We start from the raw sequence: 20,825 nt of genomic DNA, 5'->3' as shown, positions 1-20,825 counted from the left end.
TTGGGGAGAGGAGAATACACAGTGTCAGAGAAGTCTACTAACTCAAATGAAGACACTACGCAGGCATTTGGGAATATACCTTTCCTCATGGACCCCAAACTTTTGTCATGTTATTGACTGCTGCCACCAGCAAAACTTGCACCCTGTTTTGAGTTCTAAGGTGAGTGTGCTGCAGAAACAAAAGCAACTCTTAAAACCTGAAAATAAAAAGAAACAGATCATCTAAGAAAGCTTTAGAGCCTGTAGCAAAACTGCCCCACTTGTATTCATATGCAAACATTCCCCTGTCCACACTGCTCACTGGACTTCAGCCGTCTCCGAGCGTTCATCTGTAACTGAGGCTCTCAATAAGTCTCTCAGCCTGTGGAAATGCCTTAGACATTTTTTTTTTGGTAGGGGAATGTTTTGTTGTCACAAAGGTGGCTACTGCTGGCATTTATGGCTGTCCTGCAATGCTGGGGCCATCTTGCTTATACTTTTATAATTCATTAGACATTGATGTAGGTGAAAATCTGTTTATAAATATCTGGACATCGAACTCAGCTTCATTTTACAGATAAGTACAAAATAATGTTTGTGTGGTTGTAATAGATAATGGGTTATTTTTTTTAGTTATTATTTTTTAAGATTTTATTTATTTATTTTTAGAGAGAGAAGGGAGGGAGAAAGACAGAGAGAGAGAGAAACATCAATGTGTGGTTGCTGGGGGCCATGGCCTGCAACCCAGGCATGTGCCCTGACTGGGAATCGAACCCGCCATGCTTTGGTTCGCAGCCTGTGCTCAATCCACTTGAGCTATGCCAGCCAGGACTATAATGGATTATTTTTTAGTTATATAGTTACTGAGTAAAATGAGAATAGGTCAATTGTTTTAGAATTTAACTTTATTTTGTGTATCAGCCCAAAATAAGTGTCATGGTTTTGATATATACTGAGTTTTGTAGGACTATAACTATATAAATTCATAAGGATATGTACAGGTACACTTATTTTGTCTTCATTTTAAAATGACAATTATATAGGATAGGTACTGATGACATTTCAGCTTCATTTAAAGTTTCTTAAACCCAAAGTTATGCATTACAAATAGCTGTAAAAAATTGACTACTTCTTTATGTCTTTTAATGTCTTGGTACCTGAGCATTTATATGTTGAAATACATACAATTTCATTCCTATTTACATTAGGACAATGTATTAATTTTTAAATAAAATGATATATGCAGTCACATTTTAATTTAATCTCAGGATAGTAAACAAAATTTATAGTTATTTTTCATAAAAATGGGGCAATGGATCCAATACAGTTTATATCTTAGGATGTATCTGCCATTAAATAATCAGGCTCTCCCCCACAACTAAGGTCTAGACTTTGGCACACTAAGAAAATGGTAGGGGTGATAACCACTACTCCGAAAGCAGTGACTTCAAGCAGCATGGAGAGTGAAAATGGGTAATTAGTGGTGAAGGAGAAGTCATTTTATTTTCCGAACAGGCACTATTTGCAAGCAGTCACGGGCCCCACCCCCTCATATGCTTTGGCAGTGGTGTGTGTGGTGCCAGAGAACTGCGGGATTATCTCTAAGATCTAACATTCACACTCCACGTTCTTAAGCAACCACAGACGACACATCTACCGCTTGGCTATAAGAGCCCACAGATGTGGCTTTTGTGCTAATTTTATGTGAAAAGCAGCAAATTAAGCATTCTCTGAAAATACATTCTTGTCCACAGCATCCTATTACAGGATTTAAGGTAATAAACTATCTAAAAGGAAATATAACAAGCAAATTTCCTTAATTCCAATATCACAATAAATTATTGATGAACGTAATTCACTTTCCTCTATTACTTAACATTTCTGAAACTGTTTCTACATCTTGAAATGGCAGTCATTCCCCTGTCCTCACAACATTCTTTTGAAAATTAAATGAGATAACAAATGTAACTTACCTACTGCATTACTATGTTTTACCAAAAGGTATTCAATAATTAAAATCTGGAAAGCATGTTGGAACTTAGCATCTTAAAACTGGAATTTGTAAAATTCCTAAGTACTGATTTTAACTCTCAGCTTCTAACTCACCATATTTACAAAAAGCAAATAATCAGTTCACTGCAACCCTGAAGTGACAAGCAACGGCAGCAGGAAAGACGAGCAAAGGCTTACAAGGGTTCAGAGCCTGCCTAATGGAGGAGTGATTATAATACACGAGGCAAACTGCAAATAATACTTTCATATTATTTTCATAATAGCTTTGCCCAGTGTACACATCTCCATTTTTCAATGCAAATTTTGAAGTGTAAAATCAATATTCATATGCAGCCTTCCTCAATTTCAAATGCAATGCAAATAGTAATATATAGTTCACATATAAAAATGTCAATTTAGTTATGCAATATAATTGTTCTTCTAAAATGAAACAGCAAATATTCTTTTTCCCCACACCCGCAATAATAAAACTATACATGCAATTCACTTCAATATTGTAATGATAGTATTCAGTGATATCCAGCTGCAATGTTTCTATCCTTTCCTCCTGAAGGTTATCTCACCTTGCACTTTGGACACTTCTGGGCATTCCTCTGCCCGTGCTCAATTTCGCTGGCCCAGTGACGCAACAGTTTGTCTCCCTTTCTGTACTCCTTGCAGTTAACACCTTCATGCCAAGGAGAGTGGCACTTAAAACACCAGACGAATTGGCAAGTGGGGCACTGGATCTGTGTAAGGAAAAATAGGATCAAGTACTAGTAGAAACACTAAATGTGCCTAAAGGATAAAAATGGTGATGCCTGGGGAAATTACGGTAGCTAAAAGGTTACCATTTGTTCAGATTTAAAGTATCTTCCCTCTATAAGATGTAAATGACAATAAAATATGACTTTTATTATTGAAAGAGGAAAGAAGTGCTTTGGCATAGCTGATTTGGCTGTATGCAATACATAAATTATGCTATACTAAAGTACACTATACTATGCTATACTTTGCTATACTTAGCTATAAATTATGCTATACTTTGTATGCTATATTAAAATTAAACACTTGGGACATCCTGGAAATCAATTTGGTCTTAAGGCTTTCCCCTAGACTGAAACACAGAATAAAACCTGAAGGCTCACGATGCCCCAACTCCACACGCTCAGGCTGTTCTTAAATTTGCCTCTCTCTTGACCCAATTTCCCAGGCATTTCCATTGCTCTTCTTATCAATGGCTTCATTCACTTTTATAAAAATCAAAACCTCACAGATACTTCGACAAATAAAAAAACACTGGCAAGTAAACTGCTATACCACCATCTGCCACGAAGCTCTGCCTAAAATAATGGACAATACTTTTTTAATTATAAAAAATAATGCAAAGGATCTTACTAGAAATATATCAGTCTTGAGGGTTCTGTGGCCTGTTAGCTAGAAAACCCTCAGGAAGATGTCTTTGCATTTTCACTGTGTGGCAGTACATGGGAGTGTGTGTGTTCATTGAAAATATCTGTTTTCCACATGACATGGAAGACTTTATCTGACTTCCTTTATTTTGAATGACAGTGGGTATCTCCTTCTCAGAGTGTTTCTGGTCCTCACCCTCTGAAACCATATGAACATAACTTGGCTTTCCTAGACCTGTTTGATTAAAGTAACTTAATAAAATGTCTATGAACAATACTGATAACTGATTAGTCTTCTTTGAGCTCCTGCATATGAACTACTTCATTGTAACATACGTGCATGTACTGACTACATTTTAAAAATTGGTTACAATTTCTTTTGGTAAACTATACAAAATTGTTACTTACTTTTTTTGGAAAACTACTCTTGACAATGGTGGTTCCGATATATATATTAATTGAGGGGCAATTATAACTACAACTCTTCCTTTCATAACTCAAAGCACTGCAGTCGTCACTTATGTCATGGATACTGTTCTTCCCATGCAAAGATGAAGTAACAAAAGTACTTGTCTTTATATCAAAATAAAATAATTTTTGTCAGAAAAGTTTAAAACCTTCATGTTTTATTTTTTTTGCAATTATGTCACATGGTAATGTTTATACTGCTGCAATACACACATGACTTAGTTGTATCACAAAATAATGCTGCAAAGTAGGTAAGAACACCACAAGTTTACAGAGGGGGGAACGCAAGGCTCAGAGATTAAATAACTTGCCCCCATTAATATAGCAAGTATGTGTTAAAAAGAAATTTCAACAAATGTCTGGCTCCAAGACCAGATTTTTTTCACTGTGCCAAAACTCTTTCTCACACTAAACAGCATTCTTCCTTTGATGACTGAAAACCAAACTGTAGAAGTCAAAGGTCATGTGATTAAAGTATTCGGTAAGTCAGAATTTTCCAGGATTACCAACATAAGGGGAAATTTGAAAATCTTTTCAAGATTTTACTCACATAAATTAAGATAACCCTTGGAATTTTTAGAAAAAGAGATTTTACTAGTTAGCCACTTAACCACTTTTGACATTTCTGATCATTAAAGTGTAAATAAGTCATATTTAAAGTAAGAAATGGAGTTAAAATGTGTGAGCTCCAGATCATAAAAGAATGTAACATGATCATTCCCCCATGTCACTGAACCATGAAGAAAAGATCTAAATATTTCAAGGGGCCTAAATGAATGTAATTTTCAAAGGTAATGAATGAAATGAGGAAGACGTCGAAAGATTTTGCTTTTCCTCAAGTATCTGCCATTATGTCAGATTGGTCTAAATACTTAATTCAGTTCTGTTACACTAGACATTACTCATAATTATAAATCACTGGACTCTAACATCATTTAATAAAAATAACTCTCTGGTTTTAAATGTCAGTCTTAGATTACATTTATGAAATGAATAGAAGAATGAATGTAATGGTACTTTGAAACTGGGAATGAATTCTATGGATGTTAGACATTGTAATGGTCCAAGGGTATTTGGGACTGACGGATGAACTGTCACATCTACGAATCTCTAATGAAGACCATTAGAAATGTATGATTGTCCTAAGGTCCCAGAATGATAAGGAATCTGACACTTGGTGTCAGTACCAGGGACTCTGGCTATTAAATGCTACTGCATATCCTACTGCCAATCCTTGCCATCAACATGGCAAAGTTTGACTTGGTGACAAACTTGTGAAAGGAGTTTTGCATCAATTTCTCAAGTAAGGATGAGTAATTCAAATTCAGGCTCTACTGCTTACTGTCTCTCACTGCAAATAGTAAACTAACTATTCCTTTGCTTTGGATTAAGAAATAAAGGGACTAATAACTGACTTCATTAACCTCGTTATTCAGAGACTGCACCTGAATGGCCTAAATACCGACTTTTTGGTCTGAAGATGCCTTATGCATTCTGACCTTAACCAGGTTCAAAATTGGCCTTACATAACACCCATGGAGACACCAACAAGGCATCTTCTTCCGTTACTTGCTTTACACTTATTCCTCCACGTGAAATGCAATCTCACAATCACAAATTCCCACACAGAGTGCCTGCTCTCTGAGTGCTTCTATTCACACAGAGGTTACCATTCTCCATCTTTGCCATCAAGGTGCAGTCAGGGGAGCAGCACCATTGGCATCACCTGAGAGCTTGCTGGAAACAAAGGATCACACCACACCCCAGGCCTACTGACTCAGAGCTGCATTTAACAAGGTCCCCAGGTAGACAGGTTAAATTTTGAGAAGCACTGCTCTATACCATGTGACCCCATCTCCTGGGCCACAATTGATCTATACCAGGACCGAGCCCCTATGCCAAAAAACAGGCATCCAGTTGCTAGAAAGCAGCCTACGAGGCAGCTTATATGTGTTTTGTGTAGTCGGGCACCTACTGTTGAATAGATATTAACCAAGTTAGACAGTCTTTCTTGAGGAGGAAAATGGTGATATATACACACACTACCTTTGCTGTGAAGGCAAAGACAGAGGACAGCTTAGTGACCATAGCGCAGATCACAGGAGAAAAGGGAACAGCAATCACAGCTAGTGAGACAATAAAGGGGCCCTCATGCTACCAGTGCTAGTGTCCAATTCTCCATGAGGCCTGCCGGGGTGGTTGCTGAGACAGCCTGCCTGCCCTTCGGCTTCCTGTGGAGCCTTACAGTAAACCTCCTTAACTGACAGAGCTTGAGAGAGTACATCTCTGCTTCTTGTAATTGGAGAAAGAACAATGAACACAATCTGTCTGCTGAAATCTTACCCAGATCAAATGCTGCTCGCTTCAAGATGTCTTCCCTGTTCGTACCAACCAGATTCGGTATCTGTCTTACAGAATGTGTAGATGTCCAATCTCCCTAACGGCCTGCAAGTTCACTGAGGGCAAAGGCTGCACTTCATTCATCTTGTATTTCCTGAGTTAAGCAGCACAGAGTGTCTGGCACAGGGAAGGTACTCAGTAAATTATACTGGCTGACATTACATGAATTCAAAGAAAAGCCAACACATCTAATTTATGAGCAGCAACTGAGATGATATTGCTTCTTAGGTTAGCAGATGATGTTTACTAAATATTTTAACCACATGGCATTTTACTGAGCATCATGATTAATGTGCAAACTCTTCTACAAGAGGCAGGGATGAAAATGTTTCAAGAATAAAGTTATCAGAGTTAGGAATCTTGACTTGTCTCAGAATCCATGAAATGTGAAATAGCTTTATATTGTATTTTTAACTTTTGAATTCCTTTAGTTCTTCCAGAAATCTGGGCTATAATGACACTCAGATGACAGGTTAAACCAACCCACTTTACCTAAGCAAATGGTATTTTCTCTTGACAGTTCATCATGCCAAATAAAAAAATAACCCACAAAACAAAAAAAAAGTCAAAGTCAAAGAGCACTCCAATTAAACCTTTCTGTGTCTAAATTCTGTAACACTCTTAATGTACATATTGGTTGGCCAAAAAGTCCGTGTGGTTTTTTTTCTGTAAAATAAAAGACACATGTTTCATTTTTACCAATAATTTTACTGATTTGGATATTTTGAGTATGTTGGCTATCCCTGACGCGCTACAGCACTGATTGTTTTCAATTAATGTCTTGATTTGATCACTACCAGTTTCAACTGGTCTCCCTGACTGTGGAGCATCGTCCAGCGAGCAATCTCCAGCATGAAGCTTCGCAGACCACTTCTGACACATCTGTCAGATCTGTCGGTCTGTCATCGCACCTTCTCCACACATTGACAAATCTTTTTGCATTTCAGTTGCATTTTTACCTCCTCGAAATAAAACATAATATGCCAAAAATGTTCTGTATTTTCTTCTATCTTCAATATTAAAATAGCTACACAAAGATTCACCAATTTTGATATGCTTTTTTAATGCACACTGATATGACGGCTGTCACAATAACAATCTAACAGCATAGTTTCAAGTGAAGTTAAAGACAACTAAGCACTACTAGAGACAACTTATGGGGAAAAATGGATGTTTTGGCCAACCCAATCAATATTTTAAATAAATCACAAAATTATTGCCTATCAAACTCAAAATATTAGACAACATCCATGTGTGAATTTAGCATTTCCAATGTAAGCTAACCCAGTTTCCAAGAATAATTTGTTTTTTTAGAACTTCAAGCTAAGACAACTACTCAATAATAAGACATACTCATCAATTCACTTGCTTATAAAACAAATATTTATTGAGCACCTTCAAGCAACAGGTACTAAGTATTCTGGTGTTAGGCCCATAAAAAAGAATGTAAATACTTTTCCTCAAGGAATTTACTGAAGGGAGACAGACATAACCTCAGAGAGGTAACTAACCATGTACTAACTGCCAGAGGAGAAGCTTAGACAAGTGGGTGCTGTGGGAAAGATGCTTCAGGGAAGGCTAGAGGGTAGTGTTCAGAGAGAATGTGATTTTGAAATACGAGTGGAATGTCCCTGGGAAGAGTGATGGGGTCACACTTCAGGACCCACCACAGAGGCTTAAGAGCACAAGGTTCAGTGGAGAATAGCAAGAGTTCTAGCATAGCTCAAACAGAGATGTCACTTCAGCGGGCTTGACCCCAACATTTGCCAAAGTGTTCCCAACCTGGGTCCAATTAGTCTTATATTAATGTACCTACACTCTCGCTGTTTCTCTCAAAACACACCGTGGTCCCCAAAACTCATGCAACGTGAAGGACTTATGGCTGTCAGATTAGGGTTTGCCTAAAGAAACTGACCAATATGTAAATGGGCAGGTCTCATAGTTATAAAAAGTTTTTAACAATGTAAGATGGTTTTCTTGAAGAAGAGAATATTCTGAAGAAATGCATGGTATTAGAAAGACATCTTCCCTGGCTGGCATAGCTCAGTGGATTGAGCGCGGGCTGCGAACCAAAGTGTCGCAGGTTCAATTCTCAGTCAAGGCACATGCCTGGGTTGCAGGCCATGACCCCCAGCAATCGCACATTGATTTCTCTCTCTCTCTCTCTCTCTTTCTCCCACCCTTCCATCTCTAAAATAAATAAATAAATAAAATCTTAAAAAAAAAGACGTCTTTGATGTTCAAACTAGCACTGATTCCTTCCTGAAGTGATCAAATCCTAAAGCAAGATGGCAGAGGAGGGAGGTTCTCTCCATGGGAAAGCATGGTTTGACTTCTTGCTGATTACCAGCATGTTTGAAGTGTACCACTGAAGTTTGACTTACACTTCAAAGTGATCACCACCAAAATCTACTTACCATCCTCTACCATGTAACTTACACCCCTCAACATTTTGAACTCCTTATCACCCCCAACCCACTTCCCCTTGGGTAACCACCAATGTGTTCTCTGTATCTATGAGTTTGTTTTTGTCTCACTCGGAATTTTTTTTTTTGCCTTGATTCTTATCTCCTAAGGCTTTACCTCCTACTTGGGGATTTCTCCCTGACGGCAGTGCCAGTAACACAAGGGCATCATGAAGCACTGCTCCCAGATCACCGTTCAAATTTGGCCAAGTTACCCTTCCCTTGATTTTTCATAGCTTCACTGAAACTAAACTGGAAAATTAAACAGAAACTTTCATAAGGGTTGGGGACCAAACAGGGACAAAAGTGTTCAATAGTGCCTGGGCTACCCAGGAGGCGTTTGGTAGGTAGAGAGGATTCACGCACACGGTGATGACTGCAGCGTTAGGTTTCCTTACAGACAGACCTAAGAGGGTAAATGTGGCTGAGTAAGAATACAGAGTGCGGCTGGTGAAAAATGCACAGTCCTAACCTCTTCTAGGTCACTTTATGGTGAGCTCCAGACCTGGCTTAATTTTCTAACCACTATTCAGCAGGCCATCAGAGAGAAATGATTCTTCGCTTGTGTCTTGTGCTTAAGATCCAAGAGAATGACGTGATACGGTGAAGAAAAACACACACACAAACAGTTCTCAGTCCCACTGCAGGCCAGCAGGTCAGTTTAGGGCAGTTGTGAGTCTTGATTATTATAATTATGTTAGTTTTTTCTTGTCAGAGGTAGGCTAAAATATCAAAAGAATCCCAGTATTTGGCTTTTGCTATTAGAAGTTCAAGCACAAATAAGGACTCTATAAAATATTATGGCTAATTTGTATGTCAAGAAAGCAACAAAGAACAACTTTAACAAAGCATCTCATTAGTAACTGCAGGGAGAAATGCATCCTAATAAAGTTTAGTAGCACTGCCTTATAGCTGTGTGATACATATTTTTTCAAAGGTAACATATATAACAGTCTATTTGTTTAAGTTGGCTTCTTTAAACTGGGCTAGATGACTTCACCTTTCACTCCCTCACAAATCTATGCCAGCAACAATCATTTAAGAAACAACATTTATTTTCTATCAGCTCCTGATGTCAATGATGCATTAATGCCAAGGAAACAGTGTGTATCATAAACTAAACTGATCTTGCAAGGTGGACACATAGTCTAATTCTCAATTTGCAAACGCTGTCGACTAAAAGTGATGGTATTGGAAAAAATGAAGAACAGGGCAGCACACTGCCTATATTTACATGGTAAAGATTTAAACATTTTTATATATTGAAAAAATCTCAAAATCTTCATGAGAAGGAAGCATAAGCACTGTTCATTCATTCATCCATTCATCTATTTAATTTATGAATACATGAAAATTATTTATCAGAAGTACAATCGAAGAGGTACAGCTGGGATATGAACAAACAAAAAATTGATAGGCCCCCAGAAGCAGAAAAAGTGGGCTGCCATTGCCATTGCTAGGGCCAAAAAGCAAAGGGAGTAAAGAAGTTTCTGGAGCCCAGGGAGAATAAGAAACATGAGGGAGGATACAGCCAGGGTCACGTGGAGGTACTGCCAGAGCTTCACACTGACTGAGGAAGACAGTGAGGAAGCAGTGCATCTACTGTTCTCTCCTTATCCTTCTAACTTCTGCCAATGCCAACCTAGGCCAGATGTCAATAGAATTCAAGATGGTAAGGAGTCTGGAGAACGATTCCAAAGGGGCACTTCCTAGAGTACAGGAAGGAGGAGAAGTCAGAGAAGGTTCTGTAACAGACACAGGAAGAGGATCAAATCAGTGTTACCTGAATTTCAGGTTTTCACTTCAGCGTTATTTAAACTATATCAATTAGGAATAACAACCCCCTTGATTTGATTATATTCTTAAAGACCTTAGAAAAGTTTTTTACCACTTGAGAAAGGAATGTATACGTGCAGTTTTGTAAAATGTAATTACAAGTCAGAAGGTTTATACTTAGGAGAGAGAAACAGGAATGCTAAACATATAAAGTAAGAACACAGCAAGTTTCCCAGGATGTTGGCTTTTTTCTTGTACATTACAATGAGTCCAGACGACATTCTGTGAGTTACCAAGGTTTTGTTTAACGTTTGTGGGAAGAAGGGTGAGGACTATTCTTCGTTTTGCCTCAAGGAAACCATAAACAGAATCACTGCTAATGTGTTCCCTGTGTTGACTTATGTATGCCCTTCAATGCGCTTCAAATCCACATGAAGAGGGGGATCATTTATTGGTTTAAACTTGCAAATAAGAAGAAAACCTAGAACTGTCCATACTTCAGTGAAATAATGCTATTTAATCATTTTCAATCCTCTTCTCTCTCCCTTGAAAAACTAGAATATTCCCTACTTCCCCAAAGATACTCTTTTCATTTCTGGGAATTCAAGGATCATCATTCTCCCTCCCTGCCCTCCCCCAAATATTACTGCTTTTCTGGAAATCTCTTTGGTGCCCCAAAGCATCTTCAGACTTAACATCATTAACCCATTTTAAACTGAATTAGTTTTCCACCTCCCAAACCCACTCTTCTTCTTCAAGACACAACTTCGTCTTTCCTTTACTCCCAGCATCCATCAGCCGCCCAATCTTTCATTCCACCTCCATTCTTTTTGATTCCTTCATCCCTTTCCCAGTAACTTAGGGTTGCTCATTCTGCTGCCATTGCCAAAAATGAGGACAAGCACAATAACTTCTAGCATGTGTCAAGAGCATTTAGGATGTGTCAGAGATGGTGCTAAGAATTTTATATGTGTGACCTCATTTAATCCTTACTACACACTCATGGCATTTACCACTAAGTGAGGGAGAAACTGTACTCAAGGTTACAGAGCTAATATGTGGCAGGCTGAGAGTTTCAATCTTATTTAAAACTAGTGCTCTTTCTACTTTTTCCAGCTTGACAAATTCAAATGTTCAAGACTTAGTTTAACATGTTTATTCTTTTAAAAAAATTTTTTTTAAAGATCTTATTTATTTATTTTTAGAGAGGGAAGGGAGAGAGAAAGAGAGAGCGAGAAAAACATCAATGTGTGGTTGCTGGGGGTCATGGCCTGCAACCCAGTCATGTGCCCTGACTGGGAATGAAACCCGCGACACTTGGGTTCACAGCCCGCGCTCAACAATCCACTGAGCTACACCAGCCAGGGCTTACGTGTTTATTCTTTAATGAAGCCTTCCTGCTCTCTCCTATCCTTTGTTTTTCCATGCTCTCAGTATTTTTCATCCATGTTTATTACAATACACACTGTTATTTATGCATCTGTTCATTTATTAGTTCCTTCAACAAACATATTTTGAGAGCACAGTCTACCTGACATAGTGCATGATACAGGTTATCAGCAGTAAGCAAGCCTGGACCTGGCCTCTTAGAGACCAGTGGGGAAGAGAGACTTTAAGCAAATAACCGTACAAATACACCACAAAATCCCGATGATAACTGCTATGAAGAGAAACTGCAGGCGCTCATGATGTGTCTGTCCCCAGGCATCACACGGATGCCATTAAAGCCACAACCTCAAGTTTTTTATTTCCCTACCACTAATTTGTTCCCTCTATTGATATGCAGTTGGAGTTGAATTAATAAATTATAGGAACTGTTTAGTTTAGAAATTAGATTTCTAATTGGGAAATGAAAGTAACCTTGTAGAAGTGGAATGGTAAAACTTTTTGGTCTTATGGTAAGAGTTGACAGGACAACAAGAAAAATATTATGAATGAAAACAACTGGATTTGATCAAAGCCAAGGTTGTCTCAGTGGAAATCTCTTAGCTCAGGAATGCACTTGTTATATTCGATATAGTATGAGTTTGACAGAGTTCAGAACATAATGAAAAGCACTATTTATTCAAACTTTTGCCAGAAGAGAGATGTTGACTAAAAGCCTGGAAGCATACACTGGCACCTCAGAGTTCTTGTTACTGTTTGTTGATATATTCAGTTTGCACCTTTTCTATCTGCTCAGAACAAAAAAATTAACAAGTGGTATTTAAAAAAATTATTCAAATGAAATCCAAAATATGGTACTTTAGGTTGCAAATTTCATGTGAGATACAATCAAAGGTGTTTCTTGCTCTAAAATAGTTGTGATATTTTCAAGCAATTTTATTTTTTAAGATTTTATTTATTTAGCTTTAGAGAGGGGGAAGGGAAAGAGAAAGAGTCGGGGAGAAACATCATTGTGTTCTTGCCTCTTGTGTGCCCCAGACTAGGGACCTGGCCCACAACCCAGGCATGTGCCCTGACTGGGAATTGAACCAGCGACTCTTTGGTTTGCAGGCCAGCACTCAATCCACTGAGCCACACCATCTAGGGCCCATCAACTTTAATTTTCTATGCTAAATGCATCTGAATTGACATCAGAAGCCATAATGAATGCCCAAAACATGATATTTTGGATCAAGATATTGTAACTCAATGACTCAAAAAAAAATTGAAATATACATTATAAAGGTTTTATTAAATAGATCCAAAACTTGCTTTAGGCTGTAAATAACATAAAGAGATTGAAATTGCTCAGACATGTTACACATTAATGCAACCTTATTTTTTTTCTGATTCTGCATTTGAGCACTTGAATTCACTTCTCTTAAAGTTGGATGAACTATATCAATTTAGAAATAGGCTCTGTTTTGGGGAAATGGGATTAAAAATATAGAAAATCTAAAAAATAGTCATTGGTTCACCGCAAAGAACAAAGATCTTAGTTGGTTTAGGATGCTACTGTAATCATGAATGTCTCAGTTGTTATGTTGGAGTATCTGTGTCCCGACTCATAACATCCAGACAGGTACAGACATGTAAATCGGGTAGTTCATGTTAACGTGAGTGCTTGGAGTTTAATGATGAAAAATGTTATGTAAATCTTATGCTGAATAGTCAAGTCATTGCTTCAGAAATTGTTTGAATTAGCCCCGGAAATTCTGTGCAATATAAAACACAGGGATTATTTACATATTCTGTTACGTATCTTCTATAAAAGAAGATTAACAACCACAATCACCCTCCAATTTTGTGGCAGCTTTATTTTTTTGAAAATTGCTTAATATTTAAACTTTATATTGAGATTTTTCATACCTCACCCATTCCTGTGGATTTTAACTGCTTCATAATCAATACATTTTGTATTGAATTCTTCCCTGCCCAAAGCAACTTCTCTGCTTATCAAAAGTAATAAAACAAAACAAAACAAAACAAAACACGGAGTTTATTAGATCTCAGATCTCGATCCAGTTGCTCCCTGCTTCTCTTCTTACCTACAACCCAAATGAGAGACGGTAGAGGAAACTACTTGCTAAACCATAATCCCCTCAAAACTACAGAATGAACACTGTAGCAGCCACTGCTTCCAAGCCACAGAACATTCGTGAAAACTTACCTTCAAAGGAGATGACTTCAAACAGCCTTTGAAACCACTTCATCCTGCCATTCTGCTGTAATGACAATGATGGAAACTACTGCCACGGGCCTCATCATTTTTCCACTGCATTTACTGCAAACATTTCCAATTCTGCTGCATGTTAGAGTCACCTAGTGAGGCTCACAAATTTGCCAGACAATTATTCTGGGGTGGGCCTGGGGCCCTAGTGTGTCTCAAGGCTCTCCAGGTGATTCTCACGTGCAGTCAAGGCTGTGAATCACTGACGTGCTTCCATAGTGGCTACACTAGGTCTGCCTATCTTCTGTGTGCCCTCTGGTGATGTCCTCTATTACTGCTGCCAGAAGGATCTTTCTGTATTGCCTACGGAATTCAATTCAAACTTACTTCTAAACACAGCGTAAAATACTGCAGGATCTGCTCTTAAATACCTGACCAGCTGCCTGTGCCCTACTCTGTCAGCAAGCTCTACCAAGCGCTTGTTTCCCGCACACCTGCCTCAGTCTCCAGGCCTCAGCACGGATTCATCCCTTGCTCTGAAATGCTCTCAATTGCTTATTCGTTTACCTGCCTGGGGAATGCAGCTTCTCTCTGAAGCCTCTCCTGACATCCTAACCGCACGTCTCTGTCAGTGTTTTCAAAGCACAAGTGGGATGGGTTTCATGTTTGGTTTGATTTTGCTTTTTGACTAATCATATTGAACTGTCATTTTAGAGCATGTGTCTCTCACCATCATTAGATACTTTCTGGAGCAAGAACCATGTCACATTTTTCTCTGTATCCCCAAACCTAACACAATGCCTAGCATATGCCATTATTTTGTTTTTGCTGAATAAATGAATAAATAGAATTTTATACTATTTTCACTTATTACATACAGACAGAGCCACAGGAGGTTCACACTGGGTCTACTGAACAAGTCAAACTTATACTAAATTTAAAAAGAATCTCAATATTTATTTAATATTTAGTAACAGTAAGGACAATTACTTTAAATATTTGCCTTTAAATTATGCTACTAGATGAATGTGAAACATGTTTAAAGTCAAAGAAAAACCTTAATTAAATCCTAAAGAGTTCTCTCTTATCATCACCCCCAAAAAAACATACGTTTTTCAGCATCAAAGCCAATATATACTCACCTTAGACTCCGGTAAAGGAAGGAAGCCCACTTAATGCCCACCACAAGTTGGCCTAATTTGGCTGCTCCCATCATGTGACATCTAACCCACAATTCTGGTGAACATGCTTACTTTGTATTTGCTTTCTGATCTGGAAGGGGTGGGAATATGTCCTTTTTTCTTGAAGGTTGTAAAGTGCTTGCATTGCGGACATGGCTTGGTGCTGGAATCAATACGGCCAAGTTCCAAGAAGTATTTGTATTTGATGGAGTCTTCATGGGTTAAGTTATAGATAACGGTTGTTTCCTCCAGGAATTCAAAGCATTCTGTGATTGGGCATTTGATTTCTACTTGGCCAAGTTGTACCTGTGTGAAAGAACAGATGGGAGGAGAAGCGAAAGACATGGGTTATTGTGTTTCTCTTCCTTTTGTTCATATAGTATTTTTAACTTAATGATTATAGTAAAGAATTCCGTTATTTTTTATGACTTCTAACATAGGAAATGGTAATCGCTTTGGTACCTATGTTGAACAGTACCAAAATAGTTAATCACTAAATGTTTCCAACATGATTTATAGCATATTTAAGCATTCTATATCAGTATAGTATTTGTGAACTTCAATGATCCAAACCACAAGCTCGCCACAGAAGCAAATTATCATCCCGTTCTCTGGAAACCCCCATGGTGAGACAGCATTCAGACAATGTGCCATTAAATGAACAGCTGGGATGACCAGGTGTTTCAGATTTTTCAACCTTACTACAGAATACCTCACCACTGAACCACAAGCACATTTAACTATTTTAAAAGGACAAAAAGAGAAAAAATATATATATAACAATAATTTTAAAATTACTGCCAAAATAACTTTATTTTCCCTGACAGTTCCATGTAAAGAACATATAATAAGAGTTCCTATCAGAATTACAGGAACAAGTAAGAAAACTAAACCAATCACAACAATGTAAAAAAAAATCCTAATGAGATCTGGCTACTCCTTCAGTAATTTATACAATGAATTTCTTCAAAGGACAATGGAGTTCGATTAGGAGAGGAGGAAGATATGCTGAAGTACTACATTGCAAATTGCATGTGGGATTCAGATACAGCTACCGTTCAAGATTACAATGTAAGATCAAAGCACACAGTGTGGACACAACTAACGTTTAAACAATAAAGAAAATAAACTAGTTTGAAATAAGGAGGACCTAGAATGTTCTCTGTGAGTAGTGAACAGAGCTCTTCACATTCAAGGCACCATAATCTCTTTTGCTTATTGTGACGTAGCAAGGCGGTCAGTGGCAGGCCAAATGGCAAACAGTGCTAAACCGTTTCTTTCTCAGCTGGGTGAACCTGACACTGTGAGAATGGAAACATGTCGACCTTGATGAACAATGCCTGCTGTGAAGACTGGGGGAGGGCTGGGGAAGAGCTACATGGTCAGGGGAAAGAAAAACATCACCACCAAAAACGATAAAAACAGGAACAACTCTAAACTCATTGTAATTTGTCCTTTAACTTCATTGTTCATCTGGCAGAGACACGAGGAAAGGTGATTAGGAAGCTACAGGCTGCAGGATGCATGGGAGCAATATATTTAGTACCAGTGAAGGACATGAGTCAGACTGAAAATAAAATGAGAGTCTGTCTTTTGATAAACCTGAACTATCCCTATCTTCTGACAGTATAAATTACTGCACAGTTTTATGATGTTATTGTACAAAACCTGGACCAGAGAGGTTTTTCAAATATTTGCCCCAAATGATTTTTTTCTACTTTTTTGGATGAGTCTGCCTATAGGTATCACAATCAGATTTTATTCCACTTGTTACAGAGCTATAACAATGTTATTATGTGTTATCATAAATTATTTTCACTTACAGCTCAAGACAGTAGTCCTCTGAAAATTTTTCAATGGACAAAAACTATGTGTGATATTTTAAGAAACTGGCTTAATGAGATGTACAAGACATTTTAAAATTAACAAAACGTTTCCTCTTTTAACATTCTGTTGACATTTATCAAGCCCATTTCTGAGCCAGGTACTGCGTCAGGGACTGAAGCATTGCAAGTGTCTATTCAGGAAAGAGGCGACTGTGACACAGAGTGGTGAGTGTGCCCGACAGGATATGGGGGAGGCTTGGTAACTCACACTTGAGAAGTTCAGAAGAGACTTCTTGGAAGGGGTGAGGTTTCAAGAGAGATCTTAAGATTAGTAGGACTTAGTGGAACAAGATTAAATAAAGGTGTTTCAAGCAGACAGAAGATAACAACACAGGCAGAGGCCTGGAGGGAAAGGCAACGCAGCACAACATAGCAGGGATACCCCCATCTTTCCCACATGCCACCTGGATCAAATGCATACTCTCTTCAGGAACTGGCAAACTAACTTAAAGATGGCAGCCTTAGAGGGGCTGAACGATGAGCAGTAAAGACTGAAGTGCAAAGTAAGAATTCAGAAAGACAAGGCTGTACAGATGAACTGGTCTCAGAGCACAAGGGCAGAGCATGAAGCCATCTTATGAGTCTGGATGCTTTTCCTGTGAAGATAGAAAACTTCGGTTTTAGCCTATGAAAGATGATTTCTTTTCATTCCACACAGAATGGGCTGGCTTGGGTCATCTCAAGAGACTCTTATTTATTGGGAAGCAATACTTTAGGGGGTAACAGCTGGAATTTTTTAGTCCCAGTCCAATGTTCTAAGCTGCCTCCCTCACCTATAAATTTATTTATTCTAACTGTGTCAATGAGAACAACAGAAGCAGTAATTTCACAGCCACCCAGGAACAGTCAGATTTTATAGAAATGGAACATCCTTTAGGGACCAGAACAATGCAAGGCAGCTTAAAGGAGGGGGTCCCCTTGTCACTCCTACAGCAGGGGTGTTCATTAATACTAAGGGGTGTAGTAATGTAGTTCATTACTACACTACATTAGGGTGCCTACCATCTAACATCCAACCAAGTATCTTGTCTTCTCCTTCAGTGTTTCTCAAATCTGCTGCAAATCTACTCCATCTCCATACAACACACCATTTCCTTATGCCTTCGCATTTTCTGCATTTTGCCTGTTCCATTCCTTCTTTCTGAAAGCTCCAAAATCCCTCCCCCACTGAACTGAGCCAAATGATCTCATATTTTATTAAACAGAAGCACCACGATCACATTCCCTCATTTTCCCACTGCTCACTGTCCCAATCTGTGTTTGTCCCCATCTGTTTTGTCTTCCTCACTTTTATTGCACAGGGCCAGAATCTGCTTCCAGGACAAGTGTGTGAGTCTTTTGACATGTTTGTTGAGAATTCAAGTTTCCTGGCCCACACAGCATGTATGAAATTCTAATCACTGCTGATAAGCTGTCATTGACAGTTTGAGACAATTACTCATACAACCCTTTGAATTACTCAGACTTCTTCATACTAGCAATACTCCCTGATTCATAATAAAATGTCATCTGTGGCCTACATCTCTTGGCCTCTACATGTCTATTTTTTTCAGAATAGTTCCCCAAAAAGATCACTAGCAAAGAGTCATCATGATTAAGCAAAGCACATTCATTTATTAAAAAGATACATATTTCATCAATTCAAGCATGCATTTTTTCCAACATTTTAATATCTCAAAAGTCAAGATTATCTTACAATAAATAGTCTCTAGCACTGTGCCATAGTTTAATTTGCAGTGTTTTAATTTTCTTGATGGCTCATAATACAATACCGCAACCTACAATTGATCATGTCTTATATTTCAATAAGATGTGGTTTTTATGGATTAGGCAGAGTAATAGACTATGGAGAGATGAGGAAACAGACAGGGCTTCTATTGGAGGAAATGCATAATAAACAAGTGAATAAACCAAGCAGATGGTAATCAGTTGTTACGAAGGAAGGTATCTCTGAGGGCTAACAACTTGAACTGAGACCTAAAGGGCCTGCAATGCTGAAGACTGTGGGGAGAGACTGTAGTCACAGGAAACAAGGACAAGGGCCCTGGGCAGAATGTGCCCAGTGTGCCTGATGTGCCTCTGTTCAGAGAACAGAATTGAGTTACTGAAACACATCCTACATGACCCAGAACACACAGCCCTTGTTGGCTGTGATAAGGAGTGTGAATTGTATTCTAAGTTCAATGTGATTCATTGAGTGGTTTTATGATGAGTGACATACTCTGATTTATATTAAAAACCTCATTCAGACTCTTCCTAGAGAATGGACTGTAGAAGAACAGAAGTGGAAATTCGAAGAAGAGTAGGACTGCACCTGTACTTCCCAGCAATAGCATCTGGCTATGGTAGTTGATGTCCAGGCAGTAGATGACAGAGACTGAATTAGGGAGCCAGAGGTAGGCAGATGAGGTTCATTATGGAAGTAAAACCAAATGGATTTTGCTGATGGATCAGATATGGAGGATGAAGGAAAGGAAGAAATTAAGGATGATTCCAGGTTTTTGCTTGAAATATCCTGATGACTGGAGGGTGCTACTTACTGAAAAATTTTTAATAAAATATAGTTTATGTGGGTATGTGATATTTGCTGGAAATGATCCACTGCAACTTATTATAGTAACAAGAATAAAGATCACTAATTCATTCAAAAAATATCTGAGCTCCTACGATATTACACGTAAATGATGTAAAGTAGTTAAAGTCATGAATCTTGCTTTCATGGAATTTAAGGATACAGCAATTAAATTTGTGTTGACAGCCTCTTCTGGCAACTTGGAATTTGATGGTTCTAATTCATTTAATATTTTGCCCAATGTTTTAAATTTTTATTAGGCATAATCATAAACATATGCAAAAGTTGGCACATTGGTATTATAAACCCTTAAGTACTCATTCTCCGGCCTCAACAACAATCAGCTCTTGGCCAATCTTGTCCTTCCCTGGACCCTGACCCATATGGCCCTTCCCATACTACTTTGAAGCAAAGACCAGAAATCATATCATTTCATTCATAAATATTGCAATATGGGTCTATAAAAAACCATGATATCATTAACATGATATCAAATATCTCCCCAAAAGACCATAATTCTTCAATATTAATTTAACAGTTTAAATAATGTGTCATCTATATTCCATTTATAGGATCTTACGTACTTAATATACTTAAAACCAAGGAATTTTAAATTTCTGTTGTGTTCAATGCTAATACTAACATTGATGTCACTGGAAAATACACTCTCCGATTCTTCTGAACAAGAAATACGCCATTCTTGAAAGATAAAATTATTTAAATCTAAAACAATCTCCAAGGGTGTTAGTAAGAGACACTCTTTTCCACTTAATGTTCAAGCTGGATGGCTAATTTGCCACCTGGGATAACTCAAAATTAATTTAGTGACACAGGTGAAAGAGAGCTCCAGAAAAGTGGCAGGTCAGTTAATTAAATCATCCAGATAAAAGAAAAGAGGAAGTATAAGCCTTGAACTTTGAAGCTCAATTTATCAAATGTGTTGTTTATGATTTTTGTCTTGGTTTTAAATGTGGGTCATGACAGTTTACAAGGTGCCTTGGCCTTTTGTTCACTTAATACCAGGGGATTTCAGACTTCCTTAAAAATGGAACGTGTTAAGGTGGTGGTGGAGAAGAGTATACCACAACAAAATCAGTAA

General features: G+C 38.1%; 1 protein-coding gene across 2 annotated transcripts in view; it reads right to left on the bottom strand.

Annotated features, from left to right (window-relative positions):
- The window catches only part of RNF217 (ring finger protein 217), a 114,803-nt gene that overhangs the window by 24,586 nt on the left and 69,392 nt on the right, over window positions 1-20,825 (bottom strand). For both annotated transcript variants that reach the window (XM_036024647.1, XM_028510578.2), the window contains exons 2-3: window positions 15,341-15,574; window positions 2,556-2,720 (exon numbers count right to left, since the gene is read on the bottom strand). In XM_036024647.1, the coding sequence (XP_035880540.1) occupies window positions 2,556-2,720; window positions 15,341-15,574 (399 nt within the window). The remainder of the gene's footprint in view (window positions 1-2,555; window positions 2,721-15,340; window positions 15,575-20,825) is intronic.

The sequence above is a fragment of the Phyllostomus discolor genome, chromosome 4, assembly GCF_004126475.2.
Source record: "Phyllostomus discolor isolate MPI-MPIP mPhyDis1 chromosome 4, mPhyDis1.pri.v3, whole genome shotgun sequence".
NCBI lineage: Eukaryota > Metazoa > Chordata > Mammalia > Chiroptera > Phyllostomidae > Phyllostomus > Phyllostomus discolor.
Note: the sequence above shows the minus strand (reverse complement) of the source record. Positions and strands in the feature narration are given on the sequence as shown.